Genomic DNA, 15,283 nt, shown 5'->3' with positions numbered 1-15,283 from the left:
AAAGGAAAAACTATTAAAAACAACTTGCCAAATACTGTGCCAGCATATTTAGCATTACCAAAGGTTCGTGGTGTCGGTCTCTGTGTGTTTGTAGGTTAGGCTGTGCACCTTGCCTGCTTGCCGAGTAACACAATATACAGTATCGGAAACCGTTGAAGCATGTTTTGCATTCCAGCAGGAGAGAGGCAGGACTATTGTGTACAGAGTCCATTGTGTTTGTCCGCTGGCAGACACCAAACTAGACCATGAGTCATGCTAAGCACAGTCTGAACTCCCCCCTGACAGCTAACAGCATTGGCTGGGAAAGGTTACAGCCTGCTCACCACGCAGACTTTGAATCAGCTCTAAATTCAAGTACCCGCCAACCGTGAAAGAGACGAGCACAAGATACGACACAAGTACATGAGCTTGGAAATGAAAAACTGGTTTACAGTGTAAAAGCATGCAGTATGTAAATAGCGTCTCCTGCCAACACGATGGAGCCGTGAGAAAAAGAGCACTGCAAATAAGAAATTCAATTTAGCTCGTCACTCTGGAGATATCAGATGGCTGCTCTTCTGTAAGCTGTAGAAATTGATTCATCGAATTTTGAGGTTGGTTATTTCTTCGAATGAAACTTCAGTCCTGGTGGAGGCACAAGAAAGGATCCAGCAAATTATCTGCATGAAAATAACCAGCAAAAGGGTATTACCAAACTGCCTACTTGCCAATGGACAATCAAACAATGAAAACCTCAAATGGAAGTGACCTTCACTCGTCAACAGAAAGAAACACGCTCAGCACTCATGATTAACTGTGATGCTTCAGACCAAAGAGCGACCAGAAGATGCTGCTGCTCAGGAGACAGAATTCACTCAATTACTGTAGAAAACGGCAAACTGGAAGAAATTATTTCCACATGAAAATAATCTGAGTCAGTACTACTTTTGTTTGAGCCCAAGTCAAACAAAAATCAAGCCCCAATCTCCAAAAACAAACTTCCTTCAGAGGTCAGGGCTTTCCCAAAAACTTTCCCTCTCAGGCAGCCTTTACCCCGAGGCTGCGACCAAACCGCTCAAACTGATATTTTTAGGTTACCAAAACTGAACCATTCGTGTTACTTTTCAGCCTCAATCAATGAAAAAAGGTTAAAGAGAAGTTCAACTTCTCAGATAGCGGCACACAACTTTTTTTAAACCACAAAAATCGCCCAAAATACCCTGAAGAGACTCAACAGGCCCAATTTTGTGCCTCAGCTTGGTGATGCTACATACTGCAGCTCCGCTCTGTGATTAAAGCAGGTGTACCCGGATGTAAACATCACGCCTAGTGCGACTTGAAAGTCCACTGTGACCGTCATGAGGTTGTTGCACTCCTGTTTACATTCAGCAACGTCTCAAAAGAATTCCCAGGGGGCCGTGCAACACTCTCCCCGTCCCCTAGATAAAGGTGGGCCGACGACTGTTTGCACTTGATTGTGTGACCTTTCAGGCTGAAGCGAGGACGATAAATCCAGCCCCGTGGACAGATAGAGCTGGTGACACTGGGCCATTCATCCTGGCCTGGACAGCTCCACGTCTGGCTGCCGGACCAACGGCGAAGAGGGGGAGGAAGGAGGAAATATAGAGCTGAGGAGAAAGAGAGAGGAGAGGGCACAGAGGGCACAGACACGGCTATACCTCATGTTTACTTATGAGCTTGAAGCCTGAAATTGCAAACAAATGACTGTGGATGCATGAAGGCTCGAGGACTGATTTACTAATGAGATGTTTGAGGACATAGCTGAGGACGGCAGGATTTTTATGAGAATCAGAGGAGGACAAAGGAAAATAAAGCATGTACGTCCACAGGCCAAAGAGCGAGGAGAAGCAACAAAGAAGACAAATAAGGACCTGGTGGTGAAAAGGGGGATTCATGACATACAGTAGGAAGAAAAGCATACAATCAACCCGGGCGGCTTGTGATGAAAATCCAATCTGTCACGCTGAACTGAGGAGTTTCATTGGCTATGAATCTTTCAGGAGGCCGACAGCGCCACAGGCAAAGGTTAATACCCACAGAGGAGAGAGGGCTACGAGACACGGCTATGCTAAAAATTACCGCCGCGCTTCTCTTTCTCTGAACATGAAGGCATGACTGATACGCCTCTACGCCGGTCTATTCAACCTTCACTCACGGCTTTGGACGCATTTTTGTGGCCAGACAGCAAAAGGTAAAAACCAAACTAGCTGCAGCATTAATAACGCAAGGTTTTACTATCAAGTGAGGGAAGATATCGGGGAAGTAGTCAGAGAAGAAATAAAAAGGAATGTGGCCCTGAGGTCTGGAAAATCCCACTGCTGTGATCAGCCCAGTAGACGAAGTACAGCTCAAAGCATGGAAGACGCTAAATTAAAGCGGTGAGTGGACGGACCCCTGAGGAAACAAACATCACTGAAAGTCTCACAATCAGACGTTCAGGCCTGCGAGCTCATGTTTGTTGCATCTCTCCTCAGTTACCAGAAAGCGAAAGCAGAATTGTTTACGTCCTGTGGCGCAGTTCAGATACAGCACCTTAAAAGGTAAAGGCTGGCATTTTTGTGTTTTTCCAACAGCTGAACATCTACGAGCCTCAAATCATCGCAACTAATAATCAGCATGATAAGAGCAGAAAGGAGAGGTGTGAAGGTCAGAGATCAGAGTAAACATGAATCAAAGCGTAGCTGCAGCTCTGTGCCTTGACCTTCCTTTGTGATCATGAAACGTACTTTACGTTAATTTACTGCGGTCAGAAGACATCAGTCTAAGGGCAGAGGTGTATACAGACAGCTGTATAATAGTGGGAATGGATATTGTCAGATGCAGTATTATAATTTATTATCAGCCTGTCTGTCTGCATGCCTAAACCCGACAGTCTGTTTGGACATGGGATGCCTTCAGCGTCGCAGGCGTTCTGAGTCAATAACCAGCGACCTAATTAACAAGGCGAAGTGAACACAGATCAGGTAGGTCAATAAAACAATACCTGCAGCAATACGGAAAGAAACCCACAACAAAGGTCCAAATGAGTCAGACAAGACTTGTTCAAAGACAAAAACGTCTGATGATCTGGCATCAGTCACGTGTCGAGGAGACAAAACAGGATCTTCGCTATGTGTGGCATTGTTCTGGTCAGTGTTTGTCTGGGCGTCGTTGTGTTGACGCTGTACTGCAGCATACAATGACGATGAGGTTAAAACGCTGACATTCAGGGTGGTAACATTCACATCATGATGAACACGATTATAAATCTCATGTGACGCCAGCTTTCAGTGCTTTAGAACTCTTGTGAAACACATGAGCAGCTGAATTGAGGTCAGCTGACTGTCTTAGCCAGTCAAGAGCACCAATAAAAAGAGTTTCACTGCTGACCCGACGTGGATGTGAACACCCTCAAACACCTTTTTCCATCCATCTATCTGTGCTGTTGTGTATGTGTGTGCGCTAACAGGGTGTGCCGACGATGTCAAGGCTGACAGCTTGGCTATTGTTGTGTTTATCCTTGTTGCTATACCACCATGTTTACTCAACATCGTCATATCGCACTGTAACATAAGGTCACCAGATATCAGTCCCATGGCATCATAATGTAACTGTGGCTATAAGTCACGTCCTCGCTGCTATAGAGGGCAGTTAATCACGACTCCAGGCACTTAACAACCAATCTATTTGTGTCCGCACTGAACTCTCTGAGTTTCCACTTATTCAGTTCAGATTTTTGTGTTTTATCTCTGCAATCCAACCATCTTGCGCTCAGTTTGGCTGCTGGCTAGATGTCGTGCAAAATCATGATAACGACTGGACGGAGCGAGTACAACAGGTTTAACGTCAGGTGTTTCTCACCACATGCTGGAAGCAGAAAAGCTCCGACAGAATATATTACCCTCAGACTTCACGGCACATTTAACGGTTGTCAGGTTTTGTCCATATAAATGAAGTAATACAATAAAATGCAGATGAAAACGCAGGTGGTGTCCAGGACGTGCTGCCTTATGTTAGCGTTTAATCCCACAATGTAATATCCGTCTGCTCGACGCTTTCTTGGCTTTTATTTGACTGCTTTTAAATATACAGTCATATAAACACACTGAGGTAATTTTCCTGACATTATGATGGGCTGATTTGACTAAAAACCACAAAGCAAAGGCATGACATGATCAATCAATTACTAATAACGCTAACAGATTATAGGTAGTAAACTTCAACACCGACGTACAGGAAGCAGCCGTTATGGAGCGCTCAGCGGTTTCATGGGAGAACCAGTGCAACCATAGCATCACCGCAACTGTAACAATGGCTCCTTCTCAAACTTAGGTGTGGCTATAATAGCACACATATCACACAACTAATTACACTTTTACTGCCATCCAAATCTGAATTGTCTGCAATAAACTCCGCCTGAGATATCAGATATTGAGAGCAAGCATTAATATTGATTGTGACGTTTGTGACTTACAGATTTGCATATCACAGAGGAGTGGATTATCGGTTCTGGCAGCTGTCTGCTCTGTTTCCGAGCTTATTCTGTCTTGTCCAGTATTGTGAGCTGAAATGTACATTTGCCCTTGTCAGTATGAAGAAAGCTGGACTGAAAATGACAGAAATGGAAATGAACGTAAACGCACATCTACATGCTCGTGTATACAAAAACAAAGTGCCAATGTAGTCGTCCCAAGTCCAGCAAGAGAGCTAGAAAGAGAAAATGAGGCATTTTGTGGGAGGTGCAGTATAAAATCACTTCCTCCAGGGTTGCATGTCCAAGTGGTACATGGCCTTGGTAAACACAACACACACGTGCACGAGTACATGGACACAAAGACGCTGAAGCTTCGAGGCATGAGCTTGATGATCGGTAGCCCTTCCCTCAACTTAAGCAGGTTTCAGGCTCCTTTGTGGGGAAGAAAGGCTTAAAGATCAAGGCTTCGTGCGTTTGGCAGTTTAGAGCCACATATTTATTCGATTTCGAGGGTTCAACTGCATTCCTGGGCTGTTTCTCTGAGCTGTGTTTTCAATACTGTGTCCTTTTGAAGTGCGACTTTCTGTGGCCTAAGTGCAATTTCTCAAACAGCCATGGGGGGAAAATCCTCCACATCTATCCAATATTAAGTCTGTCTCAAGCAGAAAACTAAATCAATCTGCTGGTGTTGAAAATATTTTCACTTCGGCCTCAATTACCACATAAATCCTCATATGTCTTGTTCTAATAAATCGTATTTGTTTTCGTTCAAGGGCAACACATGCCAAGAGCACCACTGAAGTTCAGGATTGAATCTTTTTTTCTTGCAGCTCCGTTTGTGAAAATTAAGTTTGTCCTCCGCGTCGGTAAGAAATGAGAAGCAAAATCGCCAAACAAAACACCGGCCAGACTCAAAAACATCATCCTGCTTGGCCAACATTCCTCCGTCTGACTCTTTCACTTTCCCTCTCGACCGAAACAGGAGGAAATTATGTTTGCTCCTCTTCCCTCAAGTGCAGGTTGGGTTACGCATGTTAAACCAGCTCGTCAGATAAACTTTGATGCTTATCAGGAGAAATCAGTTAGAGCGAGATCCACTGTGACATAAAGCACAGAGGCGGTGCGTGAAACCTGCTAGACTGCAGACAAAATCAGTCTGTTGGTGTGCATTCACTCATACAAATGCAACTGAGGCTTATTGTCCCTCATGTATAAAACGGCAGAGTGAGCAGAGGACTGTGGCTGCGTCAAACATGAAACCTCAGGCATCGCTGGTCTGATTCTGAGGGAACGGATCGTCCAAATGTTTCGTGATATTTCAGGCACAATTTGAATGAAACTACAGTGAGATGCATTTTGGCATCAGTATCACAACAGTATTCCTCAAGTGCAAAGCAACAGATGAGAATACTGGAATCAATTCCTCTCTGAAGGATGGACTGATTGACCCGCATGTTGTCTAGATTTACTCTGTAATGGTTAGCAGCTGGATATTTGATGACTGTATGATCTATTTTACAGTGTGTCTGTGTTTGCTGTTATTCGTTTTACCTGTTCACACACCTTAAGTCCCAGCTGGGAAAAGTCAACACTGAACTGACGTTAAATATCCTGACTGGCTTAGTCGTGAAGCTGTAATTGAAAGTCAAATATGAAGATGAAACATTACCAGTGGTCCTATTTTTATGCAATTTAGATAGATGACAGATCTTGTCGCTGGTTTACTGCAACAAAGGGAACATTTCACCTGCTCCTATTCTGATTTTTAATCAAGAGTTCAAATCAAGTGTCACACTGTGTGCCTCTGCAGACAAGGTTAGGTTAGCATTTCTATCAACTGCAGTAACTTTGCAGAAAAAAAACATTTTACAGACAAAAACTATGATGTGCTCAGAAAATGCGAGGATCAAGGCACCACCTGGAAAACCTTATGCAGGGTTCAGACTACACGATTACAGCGCGATCCGGCAGATGTCGGGTCTGTAATTGCCTAACCTGACACAGCGATCATCGAAACAGACAAAAATATTGTGTCGTCTGAACCTGGCATTGCATTAAAATACTCCTAAAACAAGCATGAATAATAATTAACAGTTTAACAGCCTGAATGGGGCCATTTTTCATTTTGATACTTTGTTTTTTAACTTGTATTGTTGCTTTTTTTTAGTTCTTAAAGTATAACTATGTAACTTTTTCCAGAACAGTGGCCACTGTGGTCAGAAGAGGCAGTTACAGGACACAGGAGTGCTGACTCTGCCTTTGTTTCCCAAGCTGAAAACATCTTAAAAGTGCTGAACAGTAGTGTGACAGTAACACAAGTATACACAAGCCGAACAATCAACAAACTTTCTCATGTCATAGGGAGGAGGAAGATTAAGTTGTTTCTGAAGTCTCGCTTTAAAAGATCAGTGTAAAAACCTCTGAATCTGCAGAGCTCAGATGACGCTGTTTGGAGGAGTGAGAAACGGGAATACCAAAAGTGTCCCAGAATTTAAAATAGAATAGAATGGGAAACATGAGACTGGGGTCTCCGAGTAATTCTACTTTAATGAACACAAACAGACCGGCTCCCAAATGCCTAATCACGCAGAGTGGCCTGATTAGGGCTGACTCACAAATTCCCCACAGTCGTCAGCAAACACACAGGAATGTCCGGCAAATAGGTTACACATTACAGACGCACAAAATCACAACATGCACTCACACACTCCTCTAATCCACGACTCTCTTGCTTCACACCCCCCGCAGTGTGTGTTTGCGTGCCATCAAACGAGCAAGACGCCCGGCAGCTAAGTACAAAGTTCCCCAACAACCACACGGGGGGGGGGGGGATTTATTTCCCAAAAGCAGAAGCATGAAACTGATTATCGCTTATCTTCGCATGCCTCCATAAACTATTAGGATTAAAATCCCAAACAGTAAATTTCTATGAGCTGCGTGTCAGTTACCACAGCACACATTAATGTTCTCAGCGTGAACGCCGGTAATGAAGACGCGATGAAGGAGAAATTATGACAGAGGCTCTAAAAAATGTTTAAATGAACTTCTATAAAAGGTGTAAACAGTGAAGATAGTTTGAACTTTCAGACAATGACCTGAATCCAGGGTCAGACAGAGACGAGACTATTCGCCCTGACATTGCTTTGCGCCTGCAGAGAAAACAGTCAAAGTGAATTTGGTTAAATATTTACATGGGTTATGCTGCACAGTGAGTTTAACCAGATCATTCAGCACAGCCTTTACAACATCTGACTGATGCAAATTCCACAGGATCAATCATTTCTGCTCTATTTAGGGGCTTATTTTAGAGCTTAGAGTTGACACCAATGCAATACAATGCTTAATTGAAGCCAAACTTGTGTGTGTCGGGTATGTACACACTCAGCAGTTAAAGATTAGCCGTCATCGTGTCACTCAAGCAGTAGCAGGGAGGTGAGAAATGACTCAGGGCCTTCACCAGCAGCTGAAGTCGACTATATTACCTTCAGTCAACAAGAGATGTGGGATAAGACTCGCTGAGATCACGTCTCATTCACGAGATGTGTGCATTAGACGTTAGCGCTCGAGGGGCCGTGCAGGTTTATCATGACTGTGTGTTCTTGTTCTTCAGTAATCATCTACAGTCTGCTCCACCAAAAGTCTCTTAACAGCCATAACTCAAGAGTAGCGACCTGGATAAAAGAGACTTTGAACTCTGTGCAAATAACAAGCAAAACTCCAACAGCAAATATCAAAGAGAAAGGATGAAGTGCCACGATCAGATGTTCTGACTTTGGATGTGTCTAATACCTGAGTCCTGAGGCTCCATTTCCTGACCTACACGAGGATGGAGCGAGGTGGTGAGCTGTTTCACTGGTGGCAGACTCTAACATTTCCTTCTCACAGCCTTAATCCAGTGATCTGATGCCATCTGACAGCACAATGGTCGCTCACCTAGTCAGGGGGTCACTTTAATGGGAACTCAAGTTTACGTAACATTCCTACAAACTGAACACAACCTCGTGCCGCAGCCCGTTACGAGGGCGCTGCGTGTTTTATGAAGTGCTGAGACACCCCCGGTCCAGTGCGGAGAAGGGCCGAGCTGGTAACGACTTCATGGCAGAGGCGTAAGTCAACCATAACTGGTGCTTCTGGCTTGGGAAGTTTCACCTGGAGAAGAACGTGTTTTAATTAAAGAGTTCAGCACTGCTGTTGTTCAACTAACAAGTGAAATGAAGGAAACAAAGCACCCTGCCTAAATAGCTCCTTGCTTACCTAAGCCCATGATTAAATCCCTGTGGTATTTACTGTGATGATGTGCCCTTGTTTGGAGAAGGTTTTAACAGCAAGTGAAACACGCTCCACGCTATGCAAATTAACATTCTTGCATTCTTCTGCACACCTGTGAATTGTGAGCCTATTTATATTTGATAAGCAAACAGCTGTAAGGATTTAGGAGTGTAACTTTATGCAGCTGCACTGTCGAACAAACACACACTCACGTTTCAACATGTGGACTAATGAGGCAAAAGAGTAAATATGTTGGTAATCTATTCAGAAATTACTGTGGAGGCTTGAGAAGCAGCAGCAGAACACGTTAATTTCTAACAAATTTGTGGTTGCTCTTGTCGAAGAGGCAACGAAAACACACACATTAGCATCTATTTCATTAAACCAGCGTCGAACCACGCACCCTCTGCAGCTGCGCTGGGGTAAAACTGGACCTCACGTCGCCCAAACTCGGCTCTCAGCGTGGCCCTCATCCAAACATACAGTTCAACTTCACCCTTCACTGAACTCCACCGCAGAATAAAATGGAGCGGAAACTAATTTGGGCACAAACAAAGGCAGGGGTGTTTGAATTTAAGGCATTTGCTGATTAATGTCAGTGCAGGCAGTTTTTAAGAGAGCAGAGGAAAGAGCTGATGCCAAAACTCAGCACAGAGAGCCTCACTTGAGCCTCGGCACACACATTTACATGCATTTCCCTGAAAAACAGCAAAGTGTTTGTTTAATCTCCACATTAAAACTGAGCTCGTATGATTTTCAAACGGTCTTATTTGTAAAAGACTTCTAAAACTTCACTTCCTCCTTCTTATTGCTCCCTTAAGCAGCTTTAAGGCTGTTAAAAACATTATTGTTCACGCCTTGTGATGGTGTCACATTGTGTATTAAAGCTGCAGTGTGTTGTGTTTACAGCGAGTGACTCAAGGCTCAAGGGTTTGTAAGGGCTGCGCTCTCCCATCAGCTGCCATTGCTGTTGAAGAGGTCAAGATGTGTTTGTATAAAACACTGGATTTCCAAAGGGCCAGCTTAAACCAGGACCCCTCTTGTCTGCCGTGTCCTCGTCTCACCGGAGTGTTAACTGCCCGAGCGCTCGGCACAGTATCGCATGTTAAACCTGTTGACCTCTTCAGTGACTCTGCAGACAGATAGCCGCGAGGGGCCGTCGGAGCGGTAGCCTCCGCTGGGCACATCCAGCCCTGCACATGAAGCAAAACTCACACTCCCCGCCTGGAGAGCCTGACCGCAGCCTCATAACTCAGCGAGGCCGTAAAAAGCTGCACAATGAGCGGCATGAATCACCCTCAGACTGCACGCTGTCAGACGGGAAGCTCGCTCACGTCACAGCCTCTCCAGACGCGAGAACCCAAACCTCACAGAGATGCTCGACCTCTCTGCTCGCTCGCTTCCACATTCCTCTGTTGCATAAGCAACGTTGTGAGCAGGTCAAAGGTCAGCATCGGCAACAATGCCCTCCAGTCCGAGGCAGCGAGCGGGGTGAGAGAAAGGAGACACCTTCCTGTAGCTCGGGAGGTGATTGATGCTGTGCAGGGACGTCTTTTCTCCAGCGAAGCACGGAGCTTTTATCAGGCCATTATAGCCTCAACAGGCATAAGATTGAGTTCCCCTGATGCTCTCAAATCCCGCTCAACAGCTATTGTGCCGCCCAGAACGAGCGGGGAGATAATCCCAGGCATCTCTATTCACACCTGTCCACTCATATTCACATGACAAAGGGAATTTGTGTGAGCGAGTCTTCATTTGCATAGTTTGGTCCTCTTCATGCAACAGGAGGAGAAAGGGAAACTTTTTACAAAATGAATGAATATTAGTCAGTTGGAGCATTTTTATGTTTCCCTCTGATTTCCAAAGTTTCCTGTGATCTGAGAGATAAAACTTCCATTACTATCGTGGGATTAGAAAACTTGTTATTGAGTGTCTCTGAGCTGAATATGTCGTCTGTGAAGATAAAGTGTGTCAGAAAAAGACTGAATTAATTCAATAAACAGCGTCACATTATTTTCTTTATCTTAGAAATTAATTAATTGAACTGTTAAGTCGATTTAACAGTCATTTATTTGACAAAACGCCACATATTTGTGAATATTTTAGGGCTGCGACTAACAATTATTCTCACCATTGATAAATCTGATGATTATTTTCTTGATTAATCCATTAATCATATGATCGACACAATGTCCAAACAGTGGAAAATGTCACACAGTCAAACTGCTTGTTCATCCAGGGGGTCCAGGGGCCCAAGGGGTCCCTATTCCTCTGTAAGATATGGCAAATAACATTTCCGGTGTGTGTGTCGGGGGTCTTTAAGACACCTGCGCCCGGGGCCCCATACCCTCATAATCCATCTAATCCACCCATAATGTACATTTTGGACTCTCAGAGAAAAACAAGCAATTTGAAAACATCTTCATGGGCTTTGAAAAAGTGTCATTTTTCATCATATTCTGACATTTTAAAGGCTAAATCATCACATCAACTCTTTTCCGCACTGATTCAGTCATCTCAGCAGTTGACGATGAACTCAGTTTAGTTTCTGGCTGTCAGGACTCCACTGCGTCAAACAGAATAAAACGTATTTTATAATTAAAAGCATCGGTAACTCTCTTTCTCATTAACAAAGAGCGGTGTACGAAGGTAGCAGCTTTTCATTTTTAGCCACCACTAACTGCTGCTGTGGCCCATTACAACGAGTCGCCAGCTGCAGGTCGCTGCCGCTAATTAACGTTAATTACATAAGTAAGGTGATGACGGGTCAAAATTAAACTTGTTGTCTGGTTACATCTTGTATCTGGGATCCGGTCTGTTTACCGCTGTCAGACTTTCACTTTCTCTTCAGCACATTTTTTTATTCTATTACGTAACTCAAACTGATAAGGCACCTGCTCACATGGCAGTTAGCGATCAGAAAACTCCACCCATCAATCAGAGGATTCCAACAAGCACGTTTGAGGTTTCTCGTCACCAGATTAAGGGCTAATCCAGGTTTCTGAAACGTTTACACGTGCAAAGACACAGTCGGGACACTCCAAGAGTCTGACACTTCCAGTTCTTCCTTCCCGCCTCGCTGAAACAAATCAGCCCACCACTTCATCAGATTACCTCCCAGCTCCCCCAGTAACAGCCTGCTCGCCCTCTTTTACTACATAATCAGCTGCCTATGGGCCCGATCTAACATATCTGGCACAGCCCGGAGCGCTGAAGCCCAGTATTACAGCCTGGCATGTGACCAGCTTTCAAACGGCTTTGCTCGGCACTGCTGAGCACCTAATAACAGGATGTGGAGCGGCAACCGACAAACTGGTCAAACTCCAAGTTGTGCTGGCCCGGGGGCAGCGAGCTCAGGGTGGCTATCGAGTGAGAGACGAGGGTACGGGAACCAGCACCACCACCTTAATAAAAACAGGGTTTTTTTGTACAATCTGAGTGTTTTGAAGACATAATCACCGCGCTGGCCGGCAGAGCTTGCTGGCTGGCAGAGCCTCACACCAGAGTTCCTGCATGTGTCCAAACCACAGGAATTAGGACGAGTGTGACATGATTTCAGTTCAATAACAACGAACGCCCCAACACCGCTTTCACACACACCTCCACCACCACCACCACCAGCAGCCCACAAGCCCTCGCTCTCTGAGAGCTGCTTACATTTCTCTCGCATCAGAGGCTCGATTAAACCAGACACATGTACGGGAGGAATTTGGAGGCTTTTGGAAAACAAGTGCTCCTCTAGCTCCATTTGAATTATTTATGGATGTGTCGAAGCAAGAACATTTCTCCAACCTGGTCCCAGGATGAGCCGGCCAAGAAACATAAAATGTGTAAGGTTATAAAAGAGAGAAAAAAAAGGCTCAGATCAGATCAAATATAACACTAAAATGTAAAAACAACACACTTAAGGCACCAAGATTTCACTCATAATCTGTCACCTTGCACCAAAGGTCGCCCTCTGCATCCCTCTATATTTGGACATTTAATAGAAAGCTGGTTGACTGCATTATGGGAGACGAAGCTTCCTGCTGTTTTATGTCATTTATTTGACTTTACATGGACGCACGCTGGCTGTGGAAGCCATGACTGATAAGTATACGGACCATAATCACCCGTGGCCACAAGTATTTAAGAGCATACCCACTTATTTTCTTCCAGAATACAGTCTGACCAAAATAACAAGTCATTTTTAGACTTGTCTTGTGTTTCCAATTAAGTTTACTGTTTGTAATTTACAGTCACGTTTGCTAAATTTGACACTTGGTTAGAGTTCAAAAATTAGTCCATTGATCATTTCAAAGATCAGCTCAACGCTCAGTTTTAGTCATTTATCAGGTGAAATAAGACAAATACTCACTAGTTTCTGCTTCCCAAATGTGAGGATTTACTGCTTTTCTCTGTTTTATGTTGTTACGAAGTGAAAACATTTGGGTTTTGGACCACTGATAAGACAAAACGAGCAACTTGAGGACATCATAATGGGCTCATTTGTCCCTCCTTTGTGACAACACTCAGACTAAACAACTGCAACCGAAAAAGGACCGACAGATTGACAGATAATGGAAACAACTGCTGGTTGCAGCAACATTATTGATCAACTGCAGCATGTTCTCTGAGTGGATGCTTTGGTCTTTATTCTCTTTATAAACTAATTTTAAGGGATTTTATAAGAAATGTTTTGTGTTATGTTTATTTTTTCACCTTTCAGATATCAGTATCGGCCTCACAGACTCGGTATCAGTCAAGTTCTACTCTTGATCCCACTCCTGAGGATTTTTCATGCAGCAAACAGCACTTGTCACCGGGTCGCGGCAGTATTTTTGACAGCCACCTCCACCACAACATGGGCCCTTGGGCATAAACAACCCCCCCCCCCCCCCCCCCTCCTGCTGAGATACCTGCTCTGTGTCTTACACTGTCCTCTGACGTCCCTGTGGAGATGACAGCCCAGACAAAATGTACTTTCCCTGCAGGGGATTCGTGCAAAGTCCCACATTAGTATCACAATAAACCCATCGTGGACTGACTCACCTCATTGGATGGTATGCTGACAACACCTGTGGATCTCCTCTTTTCCCTCAGCTTCCTCTTCTCGATCTGTCCTTTCCCCTTCCTGGCACTGGGACCAGAGCTGTTCTTCTCCTTCGCCTTGCTGGGTGATGGGCTCTCCTTGTCACTGTCGTTGCACGCCATGGAGCTGGAGTCCGGCGTCGCGCACTGAGCCTTCTCCATCTGAGGCGGGGCTTTCTTCAGGTTGCTCACCGGGGTGGCTGCGGGTGCAGCGGGGTGGTGCGCTTCCTCCTCGGGTCTCTTCAAAGCTGTGCCGGAGGAGGACCGAGCCACGGAGTAGGAGGCGGGGAGGCAGTTGGCGGCGCTTCGGTCCGGGTTGCCGTTGTTGGTGAGCTCGGTGCCCGGCGGAGCGGCGTGGCGGCCGCCGGTGCTGTTTGCGTTGCCGGCACCCAAAGGAGCCCCGGTCGCTGCCGCAATGTCCCCCAGCATTTTGGCTCTCATTTTCTCCCGTTTCGCCTTCCATTCCTCCAAAAAGTCCGTCGTGGCGTTCGACTTAAACCCGCCCGTGGCCATGATCCCTTTAGATAAGTTCCTCAAGTTGGTGAAAATTAACTTAAAGTTGAAGTTGAACTTTCAGCTCTCGGCTCTGCTCCTAATGGCACCGCATTCCTCAAGCGATTAACCCGGGTGCTGCTGACAGGTAGGGGGGAAATAAAGTCAGCACCAAGACAAAATAAACTTTAAATAGTCTTTTCTGGGTCGTTCAGGTCCACGTCGTGGCTGTGTACGTACATAACGTCAAGAATAGCAGGTTCCTAAAGTTTGCTGCTAGCTTAAATGCGTCAAACTTGCAACTCTCCGGTTATCTCTCCTGATTTTTTCTCCAGTAAAAGTCACACAAAGTGCGCAAAAGTGGACGAAACAGGCGCAGAAGTGTGAATTCCGGAAGAAACTCACCTGTGTGAAACTCTTTCGGTCGCTAAACTGCTCTCGTCGGTCTGACCAGGTGTGCCCTCGGTCCGCTCAGATGAATGGCGGTTGTCGCGAGCGCTCTGAGCAGCTGCGCTCGCTCTGCCCTCCGGCACACCGGGCGAGCCCGAAAATACCCGAACATCTCCGATGGAAGCCGAAGTCATTGTGGAGCGCAGCCCGAAAATAAAAAGCCTGTAATAGTCCTTTAATATTCCCTGTGGGACCTGTATTTGTCTAAGCCAATTTATGGCACTTTTTAAAAGACATTTATGGTACTTTTGTGACACTACAATAAAGACAGCTGTTCATATATAATCACGCTTTATCCTACTTTTAACTTTTCACAGTGTAGTGATGACCAGAGAGAAAGTTAAATAAAATACCAATAAATGAATTAACTGTGAGAGTAATTTGTAATATTTGTTCTTTCATTTTTCTAATTGTAAACAGAAATTACAAAATAACATGTATGTTAATTAAAGATGATGATTCATGATATTCATAGATATTAAAGCATAATTTTGATCCTTGAAAAACTGAGATTTTTAATATTTTACTTCACCTCATAATGAAGTCTGT

The 15,283-nt window shown here is 44.8% G+C and overlaps 1 protein-coding gene across 1 annotated transcript in view; it reads right to left on the bottom strand.

Moving 5' to 3' along the window:
• Nucleotides 1–14,785, bottom strand: part of pawr (PRKC, apoptosis, WT1, regulator) — a 59,410-nt gene extending 44,625 nt beyond the window's left edge. Inside the window, exons 1-2 of the mRNA XM_070992560.1 lie at nucleotides 14,690–14,785; nucleotides 13,754–14,422 (exon numbers count right to left, since the gene is read on the bottom strand). Of these exons, the coding sequence (XP_070848661.1) occupies nucleotides 13,754–14,305 (552 nt within the window). The 5' untranslated portion in view covers nucleotides 14,306–14,422; nucleotides 14,690–14,785. The remainder of the gene's footprint in view (nucleotides 1–13,753; nucleotides 14,423–14,689) is intronic.
• Between the last annotated feature and the right edge of the window lie 498 nt (nucleotides 14,786–15,283).

Source organism: Chaetodon trifascialis, chromosome 22, assembly GCF_039877785.1.
Source record: "Chaetodon trifascialis isolate fChaTrf1 chromosome 22, fChaTrf1.hap1, whole genome shotgun sequence".
In the NCBI taxonomy this organism is placed as follows: domain Eukaryota; kingdom Metazoa; phylum Chordata; class Actinopteri; order Chaetodontiformes; family Chaetodontidae; genus Chaetodon; species Chaetodon trifascialis.
The sequence above is the reverse complement of the archived record's forward strand: the minus strand, read 5'-3'. Positions and strand labels throughout refer to the sequence as shown.